The sequence below is a fragment of the Phocoena phocoena genome, chromosome 9 (genome assembly GCF_963924675.1).
Source record: "Phocoena phocoena chromosome 9, mPhoPho1.1, whole genome shotgun sequence".
Classification (NCBI taxonomy): domain Eukaryota; kingdom Metazoa; phylum Chordata; class Mammalia; order Artiodactyla; family Phocoenidae; genus Phocoena; species Phocoena phocoena.
Genome location: NC_089227.1, coordinates 15,652,705 through 15,675,117, shown reverse-complemented (window position 1 = coordinate 15,675,117; position 22,413 = coordinate 15,652,705). Strand labels below are relative to the sequence as shown.

Below are 22,413 nucleotides of genomic sequence, written 5' to 3'. Positions count from 1 at the left end.
AATTTTACCTCTTCCCTACCAATTTGCATACCTTTTATTTTTTTCTTGTCCGATTGATGTGGCTAGGATTTCAATACTATGTTGAAGAAAATTGGTGAGAGTGGGCATCCTTGTCTTGTTCCAGATTTCAGTCGGAAACCTCAGCTTTTCACAGTTGAGTATTATATTGGCTGTGGGTTTGTCATCAATAGCTATTATGTTGAGATATGTTCCCTCTGTGCCCAGTTTTATAAGGGTTTTTTAATCATGAATGGATGTTGAATTTTATGAAGTGCTTTTTCTGAACCTGTTGAATGATCATGTGGTTTTTGACCTTTCTTTTGTTGATGTGGTGTCACACTGATTGATTTGCATATGTTGAACCATCCTTGTGACCCTGTGATGAATCCAACTTGGTTGTGTTGTATGACCTTTTTGTGTGTTGTTGGATTTGGTTTGCTAATATTTTGTTGAGGATTTTGATGTCATAATCAAAGATACTGGCCTGTAATTTTATTTTTCGGTAGCTTCTTTGGTTTTGGTATCAGGGTGATGGTGGCTTCATAGAAAGTCTTTAAGAGTGTTCCTTCCTCTTCAGTCTTTTTGGAAGTGTTTGAGAAGGATCAGTATAAGTTCTTCTTTGTATATTTGGTAGAATTTCCCAGTGAAGCCATCTGCTCCTGGACTTTTGTTTGTAGGGAGGTTTTTTTTTAAAATAACAGATTCTACTTCGTTTCCAGTGATTGGTCTGTTCTTTTTTATTGGTGTATGTTGACTTACAGTGTTGTTGGTTTCTGCTGTACAGCAAAGTGAATCAGTTACACATATCCACTCTATTTTAGATTCTTTTCCCATATAGGTCATTACAGAGTATTAGGTAGAGTTCCCTGTGCTATACAGTAGGTCTTTATTAGTTATCTATCTTATATATAGTAATGTGTATATGTCAATCCCAATTTATCCTCCCTCCATCCCCCCTAGTAACCATAAGTTTGTTATATCTGTGACTCTGTTTCTGTTTTGTAGATAAGTTCATTTGTACCTTTTTTTTTAGATTCCCCATATAAGTGATATCATATGGTATTTGTCTCTAACTTACTTCCCTCAGTATGACAATCTCTAGGTCCATCCAGGTTGCTGCAGATATCATTATTTCATTTTTTTATGGCTGAGTAATATTCCATTGTATGTATGTACCACATCTTGTTTATCCATTCCTCTGTCAGTGGGCATTTAGGTTGCTTCCATGCTCTGCAGTGAACATTGGGGTGCATATATCTTTTCTAAGTATGGGATTCAGTTTTGGTGGGCTGTTTCTAGAAGTTGTCCATTTCTCTAGGTTGTCAAATTTGTTGGCATATAATTGTTCATAGTATTCTCTTATGGATTTTTGTATTTCTGTGGTATCAGTTGTGATTTCTCTTTCATTTCTTATTATTTCTTGTGTCTTTTCTTCTTGGTGAGCCTGGCCAGAGGTTTGTCAATTTTGTTTAATTACCCTTTCCAAGAACCTGCTCTTGCTTTTATTGATTTTTTTTTTCTTTTAATCTCTATTTCTTTATTATCTCCTTCCTTCTGCTGACTTTGGTGGTTCTTCTCTTCCTCATTGTTTTAGGTGGTGGGTGGGTTAGGTTGAGTTTTGTTTCTTAGATAGAAAGGCCTGGGTTGCTATGAACTTGCCTGTAAGAACTGCCTTTGGTGCATCCCATTGATTTCTCATCGTCATTTGCCATGAGGTATTTTTTAATTTCTTCTTTGATTTTATTGTTGACCCATTGGTTTGTCAGTAGCAAGGTGCTTAATTCCCTGTAATTTTTTTTTCTGTGGTTGATTTCGAGTTTCATGCCATTGTGGTCAGAAAAGATACTTGAAATAATTTCTATACTCTTAAATTTGTTGAGGCTTGTTTTGTGCCCTAGTAAGTGGTCATAGAGATTCTGTTCCATGTGCACTTGAATGTGGTTTGCTTTTTGGGGGGATGTAATGTCCTGAAGATATCAATTAAGTCTAACTGTTGTCTTGTTAGGTGGCAATACTTTAAAGTCACAGTGCCCTAAAAGTTGCTTTTGTTGTTCTCTTGCCTAGAGCAAGGAATACTTAGAGGAGTTTTTGGAGATTGGAGCAACTGAGCAGTCAGGGAAATGGTGAACATAGCTCAGGCTACTTCCTTCCTCTTTAATCTCCACCTGGGAATCCAACTGGGAGGTGATTTTAGGGGTGGATTTGTAGAGGATATTGACCCAAACAGATGACTGATATAAGAAAAATTAGCATCTCTATGAAGGCAGTCAGCTTGCTTTTAAATCCATCCTTACAGTGAAAATAAAGTAACAATGAGTTTAAGAATTATTCCGAATATATATTTATATAAAAGCACTGTACTTTATTTAACTCCATACAAAATGTGGCGATTAAAAACATTAAGAGTCAGTTTTTACCATGTAGTGATTTTGCTTTGGTCACACACACCGTAGCCATCTTTTACTTATAGCTCCTCCTCCTCTGTTACAAGCAGGTGCTGTAAACAGCCACTTTCTGGCTTATATCTTTTAGGAGTGAACGGACTTCTCCTTCCAGTCTTACTAATTCTTGAGCTTTGTCTTCTAGATATTTTTGATTGTCCTCATATTTTCTTTCTAAATCTGTGGGAGATGAAAAGGTCTGAGCAGTTACACTACTATGATGATCTCAAAATCAAATGATCCTTTTTGCCTATAAGGCTCTACTTAAGTGCCTAAGACAGAGTGGCTCTACTTAAGTGCCTAAGACAGAGTGAATAGATGTTTAAATAAACTAAAAAATCATGAGTCTTAAGTGAAAGAAAAAAAACCCTACCTTTCAGGAGTTGCAGCTTGCTGTTTGCTTGAGCCAAAAGTGTTTTTGCTTCGTTTTGTAGCAGTTCCGCTTTCCTTCTGGCATCAGCTGACTCTTCAGTTTTTTGGGCAATTATATTTTCCACTTTCTTGTACTTTTCGTCAAGTTCACCGTCCAGAGTCTGCAGTTCCACATTTCAGCACAAAGAGGTAATAGCATCAGCAGTTTATTTAAGACTGGTAAACAGTGGCAAGCTTGGATGAGATTAACTTGCATGGCAAGCAGTCTGAATTAAAGGCCATGACCAAGGGTACTCAGGCTTCAAGCTCCCCAGTAGTAAATAACTGAAAACGTTAACTTGAAACAGTGGAATTAAGATACAACGTCGACATGAGTTTTTAAAATGAAAGATCTTAAAGACATGTTGTGGTAGGTTTTTGCAGATTAGTACTGTTCTATGGAGATGTCGTAGGAGAATGCATGGAGGGAGAGTTTGAGAATTAGGGTTTCTCAGAGGTAGGTTTGCCGAGATCCAAATTTAGAGATCAAAAGAAGCCAAAAAAAAAAAAATGGTAAGACCGTCTTGATTGTGACTAATTTAGGGTTGCTAGAGACTTGCTATCAGGAAAATCAGAGGGAAAAGGCAGATTTAACAAAAGGAAGGGAGGGCAAGATTGTAGCACAAGTGGGGTTAATGGGGGTTTGGAAAGATGGTTGTGAGGAATTTCATGTCAAGGGGTTTTCTTATTTCTAGTGAAATTTAATATTGATGCAAAAGTGTTCTCTAAGAAGACTACTTGGGAGATTTACGCTCTCAGATCTGTAGGAACCTAGACCAGAATGAAAAAAGACAGATGGGGCAGTAAACTTATTGTTCTCTTCCCCAAACCCCAGGTGTAGGGAAGTCACCTGTATGTAATGCCTAAAAGCTAGTCGCTTCTAGGAAAAATCTCGACTTCACGTCAGTTTATAGCACCCTACTACTATTCGTTTCAACACTGCTCTGAAAAGTTTAAAAAGGTTTCTTTAAATATTTGCTTACAGAAATTTAGAAATTAAATGTGTCTCAATGATTAACTTGGCTTGTAGTAAGAAATTTAAGCTTGAGACTTTCCTCTGCAAAATATAGTGTTGTCCACTGAGCAGCAAGAGGTAGTTAAGTCCCGATGAGCACAGAAGAGGAGATAAGGGCTCCCTACTAGCTGTTGTCTGTTAGGAATTCTGTAAGCATGTTGTTCTACGCTGCTTTCAAAGATTTCTCAAAGGGCCAGGTAATTTACTGTTTGAGCTTGTATTTCAATTAGGAAGACCTTTCTGGCAATTTTTCTAAACCCTTATCCAAGTTTGGATTTGAGGGCCTACATCACGTGTATGGATACATTTATATCCACTCCCATTCTTTTCCATCTGTGTCTCTGAAGACTGCTCTTTCAAATCAGGTCACTTGGAGGAGACTAGTTGCTCCTTTATCCACATAGCTGTGAAGTTCCAAAGATTTACTTACCTTCTTAACATCTTCTGCACTTTGTTTCACAGTATATACTACTTTTTCAATATATTCTGCCTCCCCAGAGTTCTGGGCAGCTTTCCGCTTAAGTTCTTCCACGTTTCTCTCTAGCTCGCTGAGGCGCTGGGAGGCATTGAACAAGGTTTCCTCGGAAGCTGCTGTTTCAGACTCGATCTAAAAGCGTCATCATTCAGCAAGCCATTAATTCAAGAAGTGGTAGCAAGTGCTATGACTACAGTGTAGAGGAAGATTTAAAAAGCCGCTATGACATTGCTCTAGAACAAAAGACATTTCAAGAAAGCTTATATAAAGTGCCCAAGTTTAAAATAGTCTCTGTTCTTTCACTACTTCTGCTGGTCTAGGCTGAAATTTTTGTAAAATTTTTCGTTACTGAACCACCTCCAGGCAGCTTGGTGTGTTGAGAAAGCACTTTAAGAACTTGCCTAGTGTTCACAAAGCAGCAGATGTGAGTAGAGGGATATCCACACAACTTTCTGAAGTATTATGGGTGGAAAAATTGTAACTTCCAGTTTTTTTCTATCAACTGTAAATGTTAATAAACTCTAGTAGCATAGTACTTCAGAAACGACATGGAAATCAGGAATGGTAAAACTCTGAAAAGTTACTATAGGATTGTGAGATGGCATAGGTCTGGGAATGTTATAACTGGAAGCTATAAGGGCTCAAAATTATTATTTAGGGAAAAGTATCTTATCTGTGCAACTGGTGAGGGTCCACGTTTGCTCTCATTTCAAAGTAATTAGTAACCGTTGTTTTTAAAGCTAGCCAAAGTAAGCCTGAACCGTAACAGAAGAACCAGTTTCACTGAACACCTAATTTTTCTGAAAAATGATCTTCAAGGCGGGGTCTATTCCACAGAATTACTCTGAATAACAATGTCGTAACTAACGGGTCAGTACCTGCATATGCTAGAATTTGTAACAATTTGAGAGTTCACCCATTAGTTAACTTAGAAAACAATTCTTAGGGACTGTTCTTACAAGATAACCCTTACAGTTTTAAGTAGGCGAATAGTTCGTGACAAGCTTTCATTAGTGTGGTTTTTTTTTTTTTACTGTTAACCTGGAACACTTCTGCCCACCATTATTAACTTGCAACAACAAGCCAGATATCGCACCTATTAACATGTTAACAACACACTGACAAAATTGAAAATCCTAGAGATAGAAAAAACAGTAATTGAAAGGGTTAGAATGTAGTCTGGTGGGAAAACATAATTTTTCTAAACTTGAACACGTAGCCTGAAGAAAGGGCCTTAAATTGCTCATAATGGGAACGGTCCAGCTTCATTCTACTGAGAGTAATGGAATACGGGAAGATGGGCTTTTATCAACTACTGGTAGGGAAAGCAGGCTGAAAAGGCTTTTCCCAAGATTTTAAACATTAGGGGTGGTTGGCTTGAGAAGGGGGATAGCAGCAAGTAATAAGAGCATCTAACTTCAAAGTGTATTCTGAGAGAGGGGTTAAACGAGTCATCCGTTTTCTTTACCCAGTTTCATAAAAAATGAACTTTCCTAAGATTGGAAGGAAAAATTTGCCTCTAGAACTGATGAAAGAATAAAACAATTAGTTTGCATTACTTTTGAGAAGTTTTTAGAATAAAGCACTAAATCCATGTGAAAAGTTCTTAGTGGCTCTAGGGTATTTTGCTTATAGATTTCCCATGCATTCTGAACAAACACCGTTTAGCTGTAAGAGCTCTATTAGGTTCCTCTAAAACTGGGTGTTTGTTAGAAGCAGACATTTTGTGAACGATCACCTCATAAATCTTGAGGCACCGGTCTTACATGCAGTTGCTTTTGGGCTGCAAAACCTTGCTCTGTTCGTCCTCTCTTTCCAGCCAGAGATGGTCTAAAACTGGATAAGAGTAAGAGTGTGCTTCATACTAAATAAAATCTGTGTGATTCCTGGAAGGAACAGGAAACTCTTTATCTTTCTTGGGCTTTCTGTGGGGATGAAAATGAGAGGGGGTTTAATGTTTCTCTTTAGAGTCCTTTTTCTTCCTTGAAAATGACACTTTTAGCACCTTGTGCGATGGGAGTAGTTTAGATTTACTGAAAGGACTCCTTTAGTGTTCAATTGTAAGAATTTTCATAGATAACTGTCAAATGCGCTTCTTTTCTGATAAGAGTATATGCGCCTGTGTTTTCTCCCACACGTAATAATGATTGCAATCTCTTACTGAAGTTAGCAGGTTCTGGGTTCCTTGGATGTCTTCATCTGCTTGTTTAATTGCCTTCTCTGCTGCAATCTGGGCCTTTTCTGCTTCTTCCAGAGCTTCCTTTACCATGTCTGCAGTGACTTTAACATCTGTTGCACTGTTGCTGAGTAAAAGAATGAGACAGTGTGTTATATGTGAACATGAAAAAAGTACTTCCTCGCAGAAGAGAGCATTTCTTTTAAAGAAAAGCCTTCCTGAAATGACCCTGAGAGACTCACGTGGAGAAATACTTTATTCAATGCTAGATACACAAAGCCCCCCCTAAATGCCATAATACTGTCTTCAGATACCTGGCTCTTTGAGCTTCTTCTAACAACATCTCAGCTCTGGCAATGTCAGCAGCACTCTGCTGTAGAATAACCTCTACTTGAGAAAGGCTTTCAACTCGTTCACGAATGTCTTCTGTCAAGTTCTGTAACTGCTGTGGGGTGCTAGGCATTTCCATTTTCAGTACTTCGTTAGCAACTGCTTCAATGCTGTCCAGGTCAGCACTATCCTCTTAAAAGCAAAGATATTCCCGTGAAGAGGTGAAAATCATAGATGGTTCACTCATTCAACCACTTACTGGTCATCTACTACGTGATCAGCATGGTGGGGTTACACCAAGACAAAGGTACTTCCTATTTAAGAGTTTTTAATCCAGGTTGGGGAGATGAGACCTACACACAGGAACAGTATTGCAGACAGTGCGCACTACTGGAGTTGGTTGTAGGCTGGGGTCGTCGGGTAAAACTGTGGAGGGTGAGGAACGGATCAGGTTTTAAAGGATAACAGGATTTGAGAGAAGAAAGAACATCTCTGGCTGGAGAGGCAGGATGGGCAGAGCAAGTTATGTGGAAGTTGAGTGAAGCGAATGGTTCCGATTGTAGAAAACGATACAGGCCAGGGTAAAAAAGCTGGGTCTTGATCCTAAAGGGCAATGAAAACTTTCAGTTGAGGTTGAAAAATTAGGTGGGAAACTACTGTGAATACAGATGTAAGTGTTGAAATTCCTAATAAATTATCTGGATTCAGGAAACTACAGAAAGGGAGAAAATCCAGTCGGAAGCAAGAGAATCAGGATAGTTGCCTTATCAAAGAAGCCAGGGAGTTTCAAATGTCAAACGTGATGTCGAATGTGAAAAGAGGTCAAAAAAATACCGGAGTTTAAACTTTAAATATGTCATTGCTTTTTTTTTCTTCTTATAAACTGTGAAAGAACAGAACATAAAAATGGAGCCCTGAGGGTTTAAGCACAGGATAATATATGAATATTCCGTAAGATATCCTTAGCAAACTGAGAACAAAGCTGATATGCTTAAAATGACAGTACAGAAAGATGAGAAGTGCATGGATCCTAGAACGATGGAGCTATTCTACTATTGAACTTACTGTGTGTTATAATATACATCCCTTTTTTGATTAAGTCCATTTCAGTTGAGAGTTTTCTTTAACTTGCAGCCAAAACTATCTTGAGTGGTAACACTCAAACTGTGACCTGCAACATTTGTGAGCTGGACCACAAATCCCAGAGATTTTCTATTTCTGTACAGAACGCTTAAGGTATAGAGCTCTGTAACTAACTATAATATCCTATTAATAGGATTACAAAGCTTTAGGGACAATGTCAAAAAAGCTCTAATTTGAATTAAGGTTCTTATGACACATTATATGTAATCTCTAACACAAATTCCAAATTTAGTTCTCACAGTGTATGTTTGACTTCTTGATTTGTTACGTGGGTATCACATCGGGTGTGTCTGTATCAGCATAAATTAGAGGTTATTTACATATACATTTAAAAATTTGGAAGTATTTTATTCCCTGCAAGAATCTTTTATCTACAAGGCAGATTTGAATTATGGCCTCTCAAACACTGTTAAAAAACTGTTGGACAGGAAGAAATGTCTAAAAGTAAAATGAAAAAGTTCCTTACGGGTCAAAAAGTTCCTGATTTGCTTGATCAGATTTCTCAGATCCTCATTGCTCTTGTCCACTTTTTCTTTGGTAGCATTGGTTTTCAACAGAACAGCTTGAGCATTCTGTTTTGCCTCATCTGCCCTCAGTTTGGCTTCAGAGACCTATGTATGGGGAATAAAATAAATGGTCCAGAAAATGATGTAGAAAAACTTAAGTATTTGGAGTCATGGCTTTTAGAAACGAACATCTCCCCTTCAACCATATTATATTCTTGTATAGACAAAGTATTCACTATACCAGTTCCTCTACAACAGTCTTACATAGCTATGGCTAGCATATAAAATGTTTTTCTAGTTGTTTTTAATTCCTCCAAAACATTTGGTGGTGTAGAAGATGTTCATTAGTCTTTTTCTCAGGTACCAACCTACATACTTCGGTTAACAGGAAGTTAATACTTCATGTCACTTCAGAAGAATAAAGGCTCAATTGAAATAACAGCTGGAGGTATTCATAACCCTGGACCCATAGTTAGTACATGGTTATTTCAAATTATTGTGAGAAGCAAGCAGATTCTTAAACCATCTATGAATAAAAACTTCCTCCTCTCTTTCCCTGACCTCACAGAAACTTAGGCCTTTTCGTTTTAGTCAGCATTTGGAATTGACTTGTCCCATTCAGATCCTCCAGTCCATAACGGAAAGGAAACAAACAAAACAGCCCATCCATTGAATTACCATCTTGGAGAGCCGTTCCACCTCAGCCAGGGCACTCAGGACATCTCGGTCAAAGTCCATGGCTTTCTGCCAGGCGCCATGTGCGACAGCGACCAGCCCGCCACAGCCGGGACCCCCACACTGCTTCTGTCCTTCGTCAGTTCTGCAGTTTGGGCCGCCACATTCGGTCTCGGAACAGGAAGCTCCCGGAGGTGTTCCACACGTCTGCAGCGAGCCAAGGAACAAGCACGGGGTGCAGAGTGAGTCCGCTGCAGCCAACAGCTGTGCAGAGCCTGGGTGGCCCCAGAGACCATGTAGGTGGTCCTCAGCGAGGGTGCTTGAAAACAGTGTTCAGGATAGAGCGGAGCAAAGAGCTCAGGGCCGAGCTAACCTGCTTAGTTCCAAGGAAACGATGATTTACAGCCCTGCATCAGTACCTTCTGCCCTAATGAACTGCAATGCTATGTGGGTTCTGTGCAGGGTGCAAATGTTATCTGCTCCATCAGGCTGAAGTCAGCCCATATGAAAGCCAAAGAATGTGTCCCGTCCCCTTTCTCCTAACTGGTAGGATTTACCAAAAAAAAAAAAAAAAAGTATTGAGAACCTTCTTTAGACCTAGCACCCTGTTAACTGTTCTGGTGAAAAGGGTGATATAAAAGGCCCATTATCGGGCCTTTTAGTAATTTCCCACCTAGTAAGGAAGACAGGATCATTCTAGGTAAAACGGCCAAGAATAGGTCAGATGCTGCAAGTGCAAAGGAAAGCAGGCAAAGCAGAGACCACTGAGTATTACTGTAGTTTGGGAAGGAGTATTGGCTGGTGGGATCTGTGCAGGGGAAGTGGGGGAACATTCCACAGGGGAGAGGAAGAGAGAAGACAAAGGTATGGGTATAACTTTCCAAATAACCTCCCAACGGCCCTGCCAGACTCCTTCTTTCTTATCTACCAGAAACTTCCAAAGACCAGGGCTTGGTTGTAGAATATACACAGCAAATTGATAAATTACAAGATTGCTATATGATGGAAGAGGCTGAGCAGGAAGAAAAAGTACATTTAGAGCTATCTATCCTTTTGTGGAAAATGGTCACGTTGAAAAGAGGCAAAAGCTATATATATACTACAGTGAAAAACGGGTAACAGGAGACTCCCAAACAAGTACTCCTTTTAAAAGAGTAGTTTTTGAATAAATACAGTCAACTGTTTAACCTAATAGTTTTGTAATAATTATAATCCCATTATATCTCAAAATAATAGTCATTAATGTGTCTGGTTTACAGCACATAAAAGGCTTCAGAAAATAACATTTATTCCGCATGCTGTACAAGAACATGAGCCTTAATCAAGAAGAGATGCTTTCTAAAAACTATCTGGCAGCACACTAGAAGATCTGTTTTGTTTCAGCAGCCTGGCAGGCTTAAAAAAAAACCCAGCATGGGTCTAACTAAATATACACAAAGACAAGAACCAAAGGTACTTTAAAAATACAAAGGAGCAAAAATTTTTCTACACGATAAGTGGTGGTATGGACTCTATAAAGGGAACTCTCGCAGGATCATTAAAACACACACACAGAGTAGGAGATGGAAGGAGCGTAGGCTGTTCCTAGGCCAGGCCCCTGATGGAAAGCAGGCCCAGGGCAGGGCTCCCGCTCCTGTGGCCAGAGGCACCCGCTGCGGCCCCCCTGCTCGCGAGACACCCTCTGCTGCAGAGCAGACATCCTTTAGCGTGCTTGTCTGCTCTTCGTTTTAGTTTGGAGAGATTCTGTTTGTGATGACTTAGTTTTTAATTGGAATTTATAAGGAAAGAGCCAATATACCAAAGGAAGAAAGATTTGGCATTTCACGCTCGCCTGTGATGGCTTTGATCTAGGCCTCTTTCTCTAATAGAGAAATGGTGACAGGAGATCTCCTAACTCCCTATTTCCATTAGATGCCATCAAGTTTCCTAAGATAATGAAAATATAACCCTGTAGGCATTAATTAGAAAGCACAGTGTGTTTTTGTCTATTTCGGAGAGGGGAGGGCGGGGGACTGTTACTAAGACAAAATTGTAGCGAAGCCTGAACTCGGCTTCCTAGGAACCCACCTTCCCCCTTGTGCTGACCCTCTGTTCTAAGCTAAGAGAGCAGAAGCCTTATAAAATAAAGGTACAGTATATAAAAACATCCTCCAGAGTCTCTCCGATGGGTGCGCTTCCATGAAAAACAATAAGGGAGCAAGAGGAAGAAACAGGCTTAGTCTGGCTTTTGTTTTTGGCTTTCTGCCTGATTTTCACTGAACTCGCTACTCAGTTTCATTTGGCTTCAGAGTTACTTTTTAAAAGCTTCCGGGAAATGAATCCACTTCCTAGGCTGGTCTTCACTAGGTAAAGTTACTGGGACAAGGGAGCATTTTAACACCCATACCCACCCACCCATGAAAAAATATTCTTTAGTGCCCTTCAATTTTTTTAAGAAGTCTCTCCCAGAATGATTCTCAATTGCTCCCCTGAGATGGAGTTTGCACTTCAAATCAGAACAAAGTAAAAAATGTCCACAGTATAAAAAGGATCCAGTTTAGATAAGGTGGCAGTGACTCAATTCAGCAGCCTTGGGATAGTAGTCCTGATTCCGGGTTGTACTGCAGAGAAACCTCTAGGAGAGAGGAAGGTTGGAAACCCACACACTGTTGTGTTTAATCTGGCTTGGTCACTGGATACCTCAGACTGTGGGCCAGAGACTGAGCCGCGGAGTTTCCCTCCTGCTGACTCATTTGCAAAGTGGACAATGTTAAAGACAAAGCAGGGTGTTTTTTCTCCTGAAGCATGGCAGCCTTAAGCCAAACCCTCAAACCTTACCATTTCGGCAGCAGCTGAAAGGTCAAGACTTTGTAGTTTGCCTGCCAGTTCATCCAGAAGGCGGGCCTGCTCCTCCTGTTTTTCCCTGAACTGGGACTCTCGCTCCAACATCAAGTCTTCCACTCTGTCCCGAGTGCGGGCCGACTGCTCCACGGGGCCACTGGAATCTGTGGTGGAGGCGTTCACACGCTCCTCTGCCTCGAGAGACATCTGGAAATACTTGGTGATGCTGTCCAAGGCGCCTAGGGCATGAAATGAAATTGCCCATAGTTAATCCCCTTGTACTCGATCTCCCCCATCAAGCAACGGCTGTATTTCGCGTCTAAACTGACCTTATGTGGTTTTGTTTTAAACTTCAAGGAATAAAATCTTTATGAAGAAATGTAACTTTCCTCTCATGATCAATGATACACTTTGTCCCGTTAGCACCTAACTCTGGAGGATGCCAAACATCTGGATTAGAAAATTAAGTCGATCATGCAGATGTTGTTCCTACACACAGGCAAGCTTCCAGTTCTCTCTAAATAGCTGGTGTCAGGCAGCCTGTAGATTACATGTCCAGATGATTTTTCCCTTTTCTCACTTAACTATTTAGATCCACTCAGATGGCTAATATTATATACATAAAACAGCTTGACGTGTTTTGGCTTTAAGGATCTAGCCAAAAAAATAAGCAATCATGCATAAAGCAGGATGGATAGGGTGATCTGACACATTTTTAACTTTCTTTTGCTTTGGGGAGGGAAGGTCCTATAATACGGCCTTCGATACCAATAAACGATTTGAAAATGTGATTTCCTGACCAAGTAACGTTCTTGAATATAAAACGATACGCAGAAGTATCAACTTAATTTCTTAACTTTTTACAAGAGCCCGTTTCCAAGAGAAGCCAAGGAGGTAAACCACTAACTGGAAAAAAAGTTTAAAAATCAGAAAACGCAGGCCATTCTAACGCAACAACCACTGCTCGCTCCATGCAACCCCTTCTGTGCCCCATGTCCCATGTTTGTAAAATGGGGACTTTAATCCTCATTTGTGCCAGAGTCTCAATGAGAAAAAGCTTAAAAATGATTACAAAGCACTTAATTTTCTTCTGAAAGTGCTCTATTAAAAGGTTAGACAGGTGGTAAAATCCATTGCCCAGGATTAAGTATTTGCACAAAACAACGCTCACCCCGAATATCTGAATTTTTGATAAATTCCAGTTGTTCAGCAAGCTCCTTCACTGTGTCATCCAGGCTTTCTGCTTCTGTCTGTAGAGCGTCTAGTTCTCTGGCCGTGCTGTTGTTTTGCGTAGCTGTGTCGGATAAATGTATTTCTACTTGAGCCATCTTTTCTGTAACATCTTTGGTTAGTTTCCTGTAAAGAGGAGGACACATTTACCTAAGGAAAATAAGCCAAAGGGAAAACTCGAAGTCTCAATTTTACATTTTCTACTAATACTTTATCTATTACTCTGTAATTTCAGACCGATTCAGTAGTCTGTAATTATCTTTAAGTACTGATTTTATTCTTATCATTAAGAGACTCTGTTAAATCTAATAATTTTTCTTTCTTCAAGACTTTGAAGAAAAACACAGCAGCACCGCTCAGCTGTGTTGTGGCGGATGGACTACAGGAGTGATTCCGAATGTCTGATGTAACATGAGCACAGATCCAGAGCGTGGAGTACCAGCTCTGTACATAAGCAGCTTCAAGCCCATACAATCCCACAAACTCGAAAGATGTAAGTGACTCCAGTGTACAATTACGCCTCCCAGCCACCCACCAAAAATGCTCTCATGTGAACCTCAGGGATCTCCTTCAAGATGGGACATTCAGAAAGCAAGCCCCACCGCCACCAGGAAGCAACCCAGTGGGAGCAACCCAAAGGAGCTTTTCATACCCGACCCCCTTCAAGCCACGTCTCATCAAAGGAGCCTCCTCCTTCCACCAACAAAGCAACCCTTTCATTTCTCCTGAGAAAGAAGGTAGTACCAGTAAGAATAGAATATGATAACCACTGAGCTTTCACAATATTTCATTTGGAATCTAAACCCAACTGCATTTTGTTCTGTATCTTCCTGTCTCCAAAGCTGTACTTTAGGCATCTATTTGTAAATTACTCGTATATACAGTGGGCATGTGTGTATGTATCTCAAAGAAAGGAATATTTGAGAAGACCTTACCCCTGGGTATCACCTAACTCAGTATTATTGTCTTCTCAGGAATATAATTGTACAAAAAACGGGAAAAATGCAGAGATGCTGAAAGGTTGGGGGCCAGTCGAAAAATGATGTTTAAGGCTGAGAGAATACCATGACCCAACTCAAAGTGCTTAAAAGGATTTGTGGGTTAAATTACATTTAGTAAACCTGATGGCTCTTTTCCTGAGGCTAGTTTCTTTTTTTTCAGTGCTTTGCTTTTATTAATCGGTTGATTCACAGAAGGCTTTCATTTCTCCTCAGGTCTCGTACAATGTTATACTTTTACAAAGTCAAATCTCACATTGTATATTTGTAAATAATGCCCCTTTGGATCCTAGACCATGCATCCTTGGATACTGTGTTGAAAAAAGATTGATGAAATTGGTGTTCCTGAGGTGATTACAATCTGTCTGATTAGGTGAAGAGTGAAGGTAGGACCAGGGCTGTCTGAGGAGTGTAGTCGCTCGTTTTCCCTTAAGGTGCATGGCACCCGGGTCAAGACATCATTTCCTAAATGGGCTTGCACTCAGACCAGGGCCTTCCACGGCTCATTATCGCTACATGTAAGAAGGCTGAGCTGTACCACGGTCTTTTTAATGAGGTTGAGTTCCTCACTAAGTGCATTATGGCCCCACATCAGACATCGCCTAACACCCTGGTCAACCGCATGATCTTGGCCATGAGATCTGAGGCTTGAAATCCAGGGACTAGTTACTTTAAATCTAGGTCTAGGAAGGTACTTGAGCTAATGTCAGCGGTTAGCTTCCTGCTTCTCATACACAGTGCTGAGATGAAAAGGCCATCTCACTTCTTAGAGATGCTGATTAAAAGTCCCATCACACAAAAATGTTACCGTAGTTCTGTCACGATATAATATCGCCTTAATGTACAGGACTTAGCCATGAAACCACCCCCTTGCTCATGCCAAATGGTGAGTCTACAATAAAAACCCATAGCATTTGGGGAAACACAAATGCTTCATACCCTTTCCTGTTCTGTCCTTTAGCCTAGACCTTATGCTGTTTTGGGTCGGGGCCGGGGCAGGGTGTCCTTTTTGGCAGAGGGAGTTGCAATGTTTGAGAGCAGGAAAGATGACTGACTGGGAGAAATGGGAGAAAAAAATGGGAGAAAGTTCAGCATCACTTTGCACAATTCTCTCTGCTTCCACTAGCAAAATACACACTTTCCAATTAGAGAGATGATTACCCAGAGAAGGGCTAAGAGGAGGAATTTTCATCACAGAGAACTTGTTATAATTAGATGAATGAAGCACTGCTCTAGTGGACCAACAGCTGAGCAGTGGAAATAACCTAGAAATAGGAGTCTTATTTGTGGTAATGGACTTTTCCTGGTAGTAGCAAAACATATAATAACAATTCACACCGTTTTCTGCAATTACCTTACCATTTCATAGATCAGTCCTTTTGTCACTCTGTCAGGGAAAGGTAAATACTATCCTCCCCTCCTCCGCAGGAGAGAAGAGAGAGGCTTAGAAATGCGTGAGTCATTCAAGTTCACAAGCCTAGCGAGTAACCCAGCTGTGACTCCGTTACGGATCCTTTGTCTCTGAATCCAGCATCCTTGCCATTCTACTGCCCGAGAGTACCGTTTGCAGAGAAGAGTGCTGAATATACGTTCACACATTTTGCACTGCAATCTCTGCAACTCTGGTCCCCAACAATGAGCCAGCGCCCACTCACCCCCATGCCCAGAGCAGCGACTGCTGGGAAAACAAATGGCCCAGTTACCTGTTTTCACTCACAGCACTAACCACGCCTCCTGGTGGAAGGGCCACGCTGTGGATTCATCGAGTGGAAACAGCATCGTGAGCTGTTACTCTGGTCCATCAGCTACTTACTCTGCTTCCTCAAAGAGGTTCCCGATGTTCTTCAGCGGCTCGGCGGCTGGGCTCTGGGCCAGGATGTCTCTGATCTCGTTGACTTTCTTCTCCACCGAGTCCACAGTCTCCCGGTAAGGCCCAATCACGCCACTGATCTTCAAGGCCTTGGCTTTCTCCAGGAACTTCCGGGTCCTGTTGGTCAGCTCGGCGATGATCACGTCCCAAAGGGCAAAGCACTGGTGGCAGGGCATGCAGTCGGGGAAGACACCCGAGTACCCCCGAGTGCACTTGTCACAGCGTGGACCCTCCACACCCTCGACGCAGACACACTGGCCGGTGGACTGGTCACACTGCGGTGTCTCGATGCCCCTGGGGTCGCAGTCACAGGCTAGAAGGGAGACGGCAGTGCTGGCTGAGCTACTAGAGCCCCAACCTCAGCGACTTGGCAGTTAGAATCCTCAGTCACCATTACAATGGGAAGGTTTGTAAATGGTCCACGACAGTTTACCAACGGTTTGCAAAGAGACTGCAACTGCTTCCTCCAGAACACACGTTATCTCAACCCTGGCTAATCACGTCTTAACTATAATAGTGATGATGGTTTTTTTTAAGTGAACACCATTGTACACCATTGTGCCTGCCATTGTACAGATGGTTTACATGCATCATCTCATTTAATCCTCAACATAACCCTACAGGAACCAGGTGTTACAATCATCAGTTTTATGGATGTGGAAACTGAGGTTTAGGGAGGTTACGTGACTGCCAAGTCTTCCAGCAAGGAAATGGCCAAGCCAGGATTCTATCTCAGCACTTGGCAGGGTCCAGAGCCTGTGCTCTTAAGCTCTGTCCTGCCTTTGCCTCCCTCTTTTTTTGACCCGTCTGCAGATCCTCCCAGGACAGACAATTCAGGTGACAGCCTGGTGACATGAGGCCTCTGGCCTGAGATACAGCAGTAATGAGCAACACACCGACATCCCTCTACCTGGTCACAAAGCACAACAGTGAATGCTTGATGAAATGCAATAAAGTTGATAAAAAGAAAACGAAATCAGGCAAAAGTCTCAGGAATTCCAAGTATCCGATTTAAAAGGCTTTCAACTCAGTATCCTCTAACTCAGGCTTTCAACTCAGTATCATCTAACTCGTGGGTGGGTGTCTGCCATTGTGATAACCACCCCTAGCCCTAAGAGCAGAGGCCCATAAAACATCTGAAGTGATAAGAAAGGCCTTGGGAGCCATTCAGTCCCAACCTCTCACTGGCCCAACAGGGTGGGCACCTTAGGCAGAACCAAATGGTTACAGGGTGAAATCTGCGTTCTTGGCCAATGGCCTGTGGCTGAGATTACCCATCACGATGCCTATGCCTTTGAACCCTGGCTCAGAGTCCCAAAGCTCAGGTGACTACCTTGGTTTTATATCAACACTTGACATTTCACAGTATCTGTACAGTGTTTGAATAACGAAAGGCCCGTACACACATCTTATTGCTGGCCTTAAATCCTTTCTGGGAAAAGGTGGGGATAAAAACAAAAACAAAAAGATCCTATTTCCCTAACTAGATTGTGGACTCCAAGGGCAAAGGTACACCTGTAACCATTTCTCCATTCTCAGCTCTGAGCACAAGGTCAAGTTGCAAACTGGAGTTCAACCGTCTTTGCCAAACGAGCCTTTAACCTCGCTTTTGATACAGGTATGCAAGAGACATCCATACACCCCTACAAAAGAAAATAATCCTCCTAAGACGCAATGTCAACTGTGGCAAAGCATAACAGAATCATCCTCTCCGAGGTAGCTTTGCACCCCAGTGCTCACAACAGCACTATTTACAATAGCCAAGACACGGAAGCAACCTAGTGTCCATCAACAGAGGAATGGATAAAGATACGGTGTATAACACACACACACACACACACACACACACACACACACACACACACACACACACACACACACACACACACAATTACCCAGCCATCAAAGAAGAATGAAATAATGCCATTTGCAGCAACGTGGATGGACCTAGAGATTATCATTCTAAGTGAAGGAAGTCAAAGACAAATATATGATATTGCTTATATGTGGAATCTTAAAAAAAAAAATGATACTGATGAACTTACTTACAGAACACATAAACCCTGAGACATAGAAAACAAACTTACGGTCACCAAAGGAGAAAGGTGAGGGAAGGGAGGGATAAATTAGGAGTTTGGGGTTAACATATATATACTACTATGTATAAAATAGATAAACAACAAGGACCTACTCTACAGCATAGGGAACTATACAATATTTTGTAATAACCTATAGGGGGAAAGAATCTGAAAAAATATATAACAATCACTGTGCTGTACATCTGAAACTAACACAACACTGTAATTAAAAACAAACAAAAACAGACAAAAAACCCCTTCTTGAGTCAATAGGTATGATTGCCTCTGAAAGACTTTCTAATAAAACATCATCTAGAACCAGTTTCACCGATGGTCCTGAGAAACAAAACGCCTCTATCCTCCAAAGCCAGAAAGACGTGTTTGTGGCTTGGACCGTTCACCTGAACATCTTCACACCTTGCCTTGTATTGTTTAGCTTTTCCTGGCCTTTGTTTGCCAACTACACTCCACGATCTCAAGCGGCAAGTTTGAGTAGCACAGCGTTGTAATAAGAGCGCAGGCTGCCTGGTGGGGAATCCTGCCTTCCCCACACCCAGCTATGCGGCCCTGGGGAGGACAGAAACTGAGTCATGGCTTTCTGCGTAAAAGGGGTAATGATTATACCTAGCTCCTCCTAGGATTGCTTTCAGGATGAAATAACTCTAAAAGATTCAGAGAAGTGTCTGGTCCAGAGTAAGCACTCAATAAATGTTTTTATTCTTATCATTCTATGTCCAAGTGTCTGGTGGTTCCTGCCCAGAGTGCTGCTTGATCATATTTCCATGGGAAAAAAGCTGTCATGGCCTTACGTTTGTCTTTGCATATTTGCCAATAACATGATTATTAAACAATTTGAAGTTTGGAATACTCCAGTCTTTAACCTTTAGAATTTAAGATCTATAGCATTTTCCTGGTACCTCAGGTTTTCAAAACAAAACTTCTTTTTCCTTAAGCATTTTTTTTCTTTCCAGGCATGTTTCATTTTCCTGTGTTCTTTGGGGCATTCTCATGAATCGGGAAGCAGCTTAGGTGAGCTGTGGATAACTGTCTTCCCTAGACCATTAATTAGTTCTAGGAGATGTTCCCAGAAATGAGAAGCCACGGCCTTCATCAGTTTCTACAATCAGGAGGATGGGAAGAACTTCAGACTTTAGGAATGAATTTCCATATCATCTTATAAAATTTAGCCATCTTCCAAAAAGCTGTGAGTTACCTGGGTCATCCAGGTCCTAGCCTCTCAAACTTCGGCACGCATCAGAATCACGTGCAGGACTCATTTAACACATTTCCACTCCACCCCCAGATCTGGAACCAGTGAGGTCTGAGAATTTGTATTTCTAGCAGTTGCCAGGAGATGCTGAGGGCTGCTACACCCCATTTTGGGGAGTACTGACTGTTATCTTCCCAGCTGTTCTCCTCCCTTTTTTTGCCTGTTAAGTGTGTATGTGTGTGTGGAGTGAACAGTCATGAGCCTCAAGTTAAGCCATGTAAGTTGATGCACAGACCTCAGGACGTGTGCAAGTGGGGGGCCTTCATGATGCCATGTTAAGTGAATCAGACTGTCAGTCGCTCCTGTCCCGCAGGCCCCAGCAGGTAGCCCTGTTTGGGGCCTCAGTGGCCCAGCAGATCTGTCCTATTTTACCATCCCCCTTAGGCTTGGGACAACGGTAGGAGATGCTGCACATGCTTAGAAAACCTTTCTTTCCCCTAGATAATGCGAAGGCACGGTACAGTTCAGTCCTAAAGAGGTTTTCACTAGATGCATGCTGGGGGCAAGGGCTGTGTGCATATGTTAAATTATTTTTAATTTCTCTAACGATTTTTATTTAGGTCATTGGTAAAGGCATGTCTTGCTCTCATTCTGTCCTGGGAATATTTGCGGGGGAAAATACTGGCCCCAAACTGTGGGGTTTAGAAGGCAAGTGCCCTCCCATTAAGGCTTTCCTTGTTTGTCTTTCACACAGCTACATTTTTTATCCATAAGGAGAATACCTAGCTATGACTCAAGTCTTTCCAGAAGCATATAGGTGGTCCCAGAAAGTCTAAACCTGTGCCCTCCAACAAACCACTTCAACTGAAAGATTAGCAATGGAAAGCATATTTGGCAATTAATTACATAATTTGAGAAGAACGGTCATGTTCTTTCCCCATAGTCTACCTAATTCTCGTCCCAGCTGATCTCTGGACCCTTACCCTCAAGACCAGCATCACAGAGGCGGGGCAGAGCTTTGGCGCCCTCCAGAGACCAGGACCCACTCAGCTGACAACATTCCTTCATTTGAAAAGTAGAGTCAAATTTCATAGATGGCTGGATTGCAGCTTCATCATTGAAAAAGTCAATCCTGACCTTTCTCTGGAAGGGTACCAAATGACTACCTAAAACGCGTCAGGTTTTCATTTCAAACTGAAGCTGGGAAACCGCTAAAGTGCCAGTGGGCACGTGCTTCTTTCCCTCATTGAGTTTGCAGAACTGCTCCTTTAATGGGGTCACCTGGGAGGCAAGAACTAGAAGGCCCACACTTAGGACCTTGTAAAAAGACCTCCCCCTAAGAGTAAAGGTTGGTTCTCACCTGACAATTTAAAACTTCAAGGACACTAAAATTGTGAAGGAGACTCTCCAATCAATCATCTCTCACATTCACTGGGATGGGAAAAATTATCAGCTAACTGTGCAGGCTGTCTCTGACGGGGGCCAGTGGGTTTTCTCCTCTCTTCAGAGAAAGGCATAGGAGTCCAGGGGGACCTGGAACTCAGTGTGGCTTTAAGGAATGGGATTATTTGGCAGAGGATCAAAAACTTTCTCTTGGGAAGAAGAGTGTATATAGCAAAAGTTGTTCCCTGATTTTTAAGCTGAACAAATTGAGAAGATGACGAACAGCATTCTAAAAATGAGACAGTCATCATTTTAACGAGCCATGAGAATTCTACCTTCACCTATAAATATATTCTCGGTTATGTGGGCAGCGGGTTCTGTCAATTTTTACTAAGTTTTCTCATCATTTAAAACAAGAGGTACAAACTATTAGGTATAAAATAAGCTACAAGGATATCTTGTACAACACAGGGAATATAGCCAATACTTTATAATAACTATAAATGGAGTATAACCTTTAAAAATTGTGAATCATTATATTGGACACCTCTAACATAATATTGTACAGCAACGATACTTCAATTAAAAAAATAAGTAAATAAAACATGTTCTCTAAGAGGTAGGCAGATGAAAAATATTGTACCCATTTTAGAGAGATTGAGATCTAGAGGAAAGCGTTAGCAAGTGAATGCCAGAATGGGAAACGTCGGCCGTGTGCCTCTTTATCAGCAGGTATAACTTTTCTGCTCTCTTTGTATCCTCCCCTCCCCATCTGCAGACCTCTCCTGCCCATTGAAGAAAATCCATCCCCAATGGTGAAACCAAAGCTCCTCGTTAGTCTCCACGAAGACAGTTTCCATGACACCTGCCAAGTGACTCCAGTTCCTACCGGGCTTCCCTCCTCTGATGCTGCAAAGGACAGCACCACTTACCTCCAGCCGTCCTGCTACTTTACCTACCCTTTCCCACAGCCTACAAGCTCCACCCCCCAGCCCCCCTCTCAGGGAGTGGCTCTCCTCTGCTGCATCCACTCCCCACTGGGCACCAGTGGGCAGTCACTCAGGGTTGTGTTGGTCCCCCCTCTTTCCTTTTGAAACTTGAACCTGCCTGGGGAGCGAGAGAGTGCTATATCCTAAAATCAGGTGACTGGGTTTATTGGCTTTTGCCGTAGACCTTGCCTCACAGCAATAAGGGACCCCAGGATGTGCTATCATGCCCAAAGCTTTACTCTTACTTTACTTAGGCTTTTCTATTTTACTTTAATGCGGGAAATTTAAATGATTTTTCATCTCTGAAATGTGTTTTTCTTTTCCTTTAAATTCTCTACCTCTTCCAGCCCCACCTTTTTTTCTTTTGGCCTCAGTACTGTAACTTCAGTTTTGAAATGAAAGTTGGCGGAATGACTATGACTTCACTGGCAGAAATGAACTGGCTGTCTGGCCCAGGAGTTGGCAAACGTTTGCTATAAAAGATAGTGTGGGGCTTCCCTGGTGGCGCAGTGGTTGAGAGTCCGCCTGCCGATGCAGGGGACACGGGTTCGTGCCCCGCTCCGGGAAGATCCCACATGCCGCGGAGCGGCTGGGCCCGTGAGCCATGGCCGCTGAGCCTGCGCGTCCGGAGCCTGTGCGTATTTAGGTTCTGCGGGCCCTACG

General features: G+C 41.9%; 1 protein-coding gene across 1 annotated transcript in view; it reads right to left on the bottom strand.

Annotated features, from left to right (window-relative positions):
* Positions 1-2,484: 2,484 nt before the first annotated feature.
* Positions 2,485-22,413, bottom strand: part of LAMB1 (laminin subunit beta 1) — a 72,828-nt gene continuing 52,899 nt past the window's right edge. The window contains exons 24-33 of the mRNA XM_065884277.1: positions 16,034-16,403; positions 13,164-13,348; positions 11,990-12,231; positions 9,176-9,379; positions 8,458-8,602; positions 6,833-7,040; positions 6,504-6,645; positions 4,298-4,474; positions 2,815-2,974; positions 2,485-2,621 (exon numbers count right to left, since the gene is read on the bottom strand). Of these exons, the coding sequence (XP_065740349.1) occupies positions 2,485-2,621; positions 2,815-2,974; positions 4,298-4,474; positions 6,504-6,645; positions 6,833-7,040; positions 8,458-8,602; positions 9,176-9,379; positions 11,990-12,231; positions 13,164-13,348; positions 16,034-16,403 (1,970 nt within the window). The remainder of the gene's footprint in view (positions 2,622-2,814; positions 2,975-4,297; positions 4,475-6,503; positions 6,646-6,832; positions 7,041-8,457; positions 8,603-9,175; positions 9,380-11,989; positions 12,232-13,163; positions 13,349-16,033; positions 16,404-22,413) is intronic.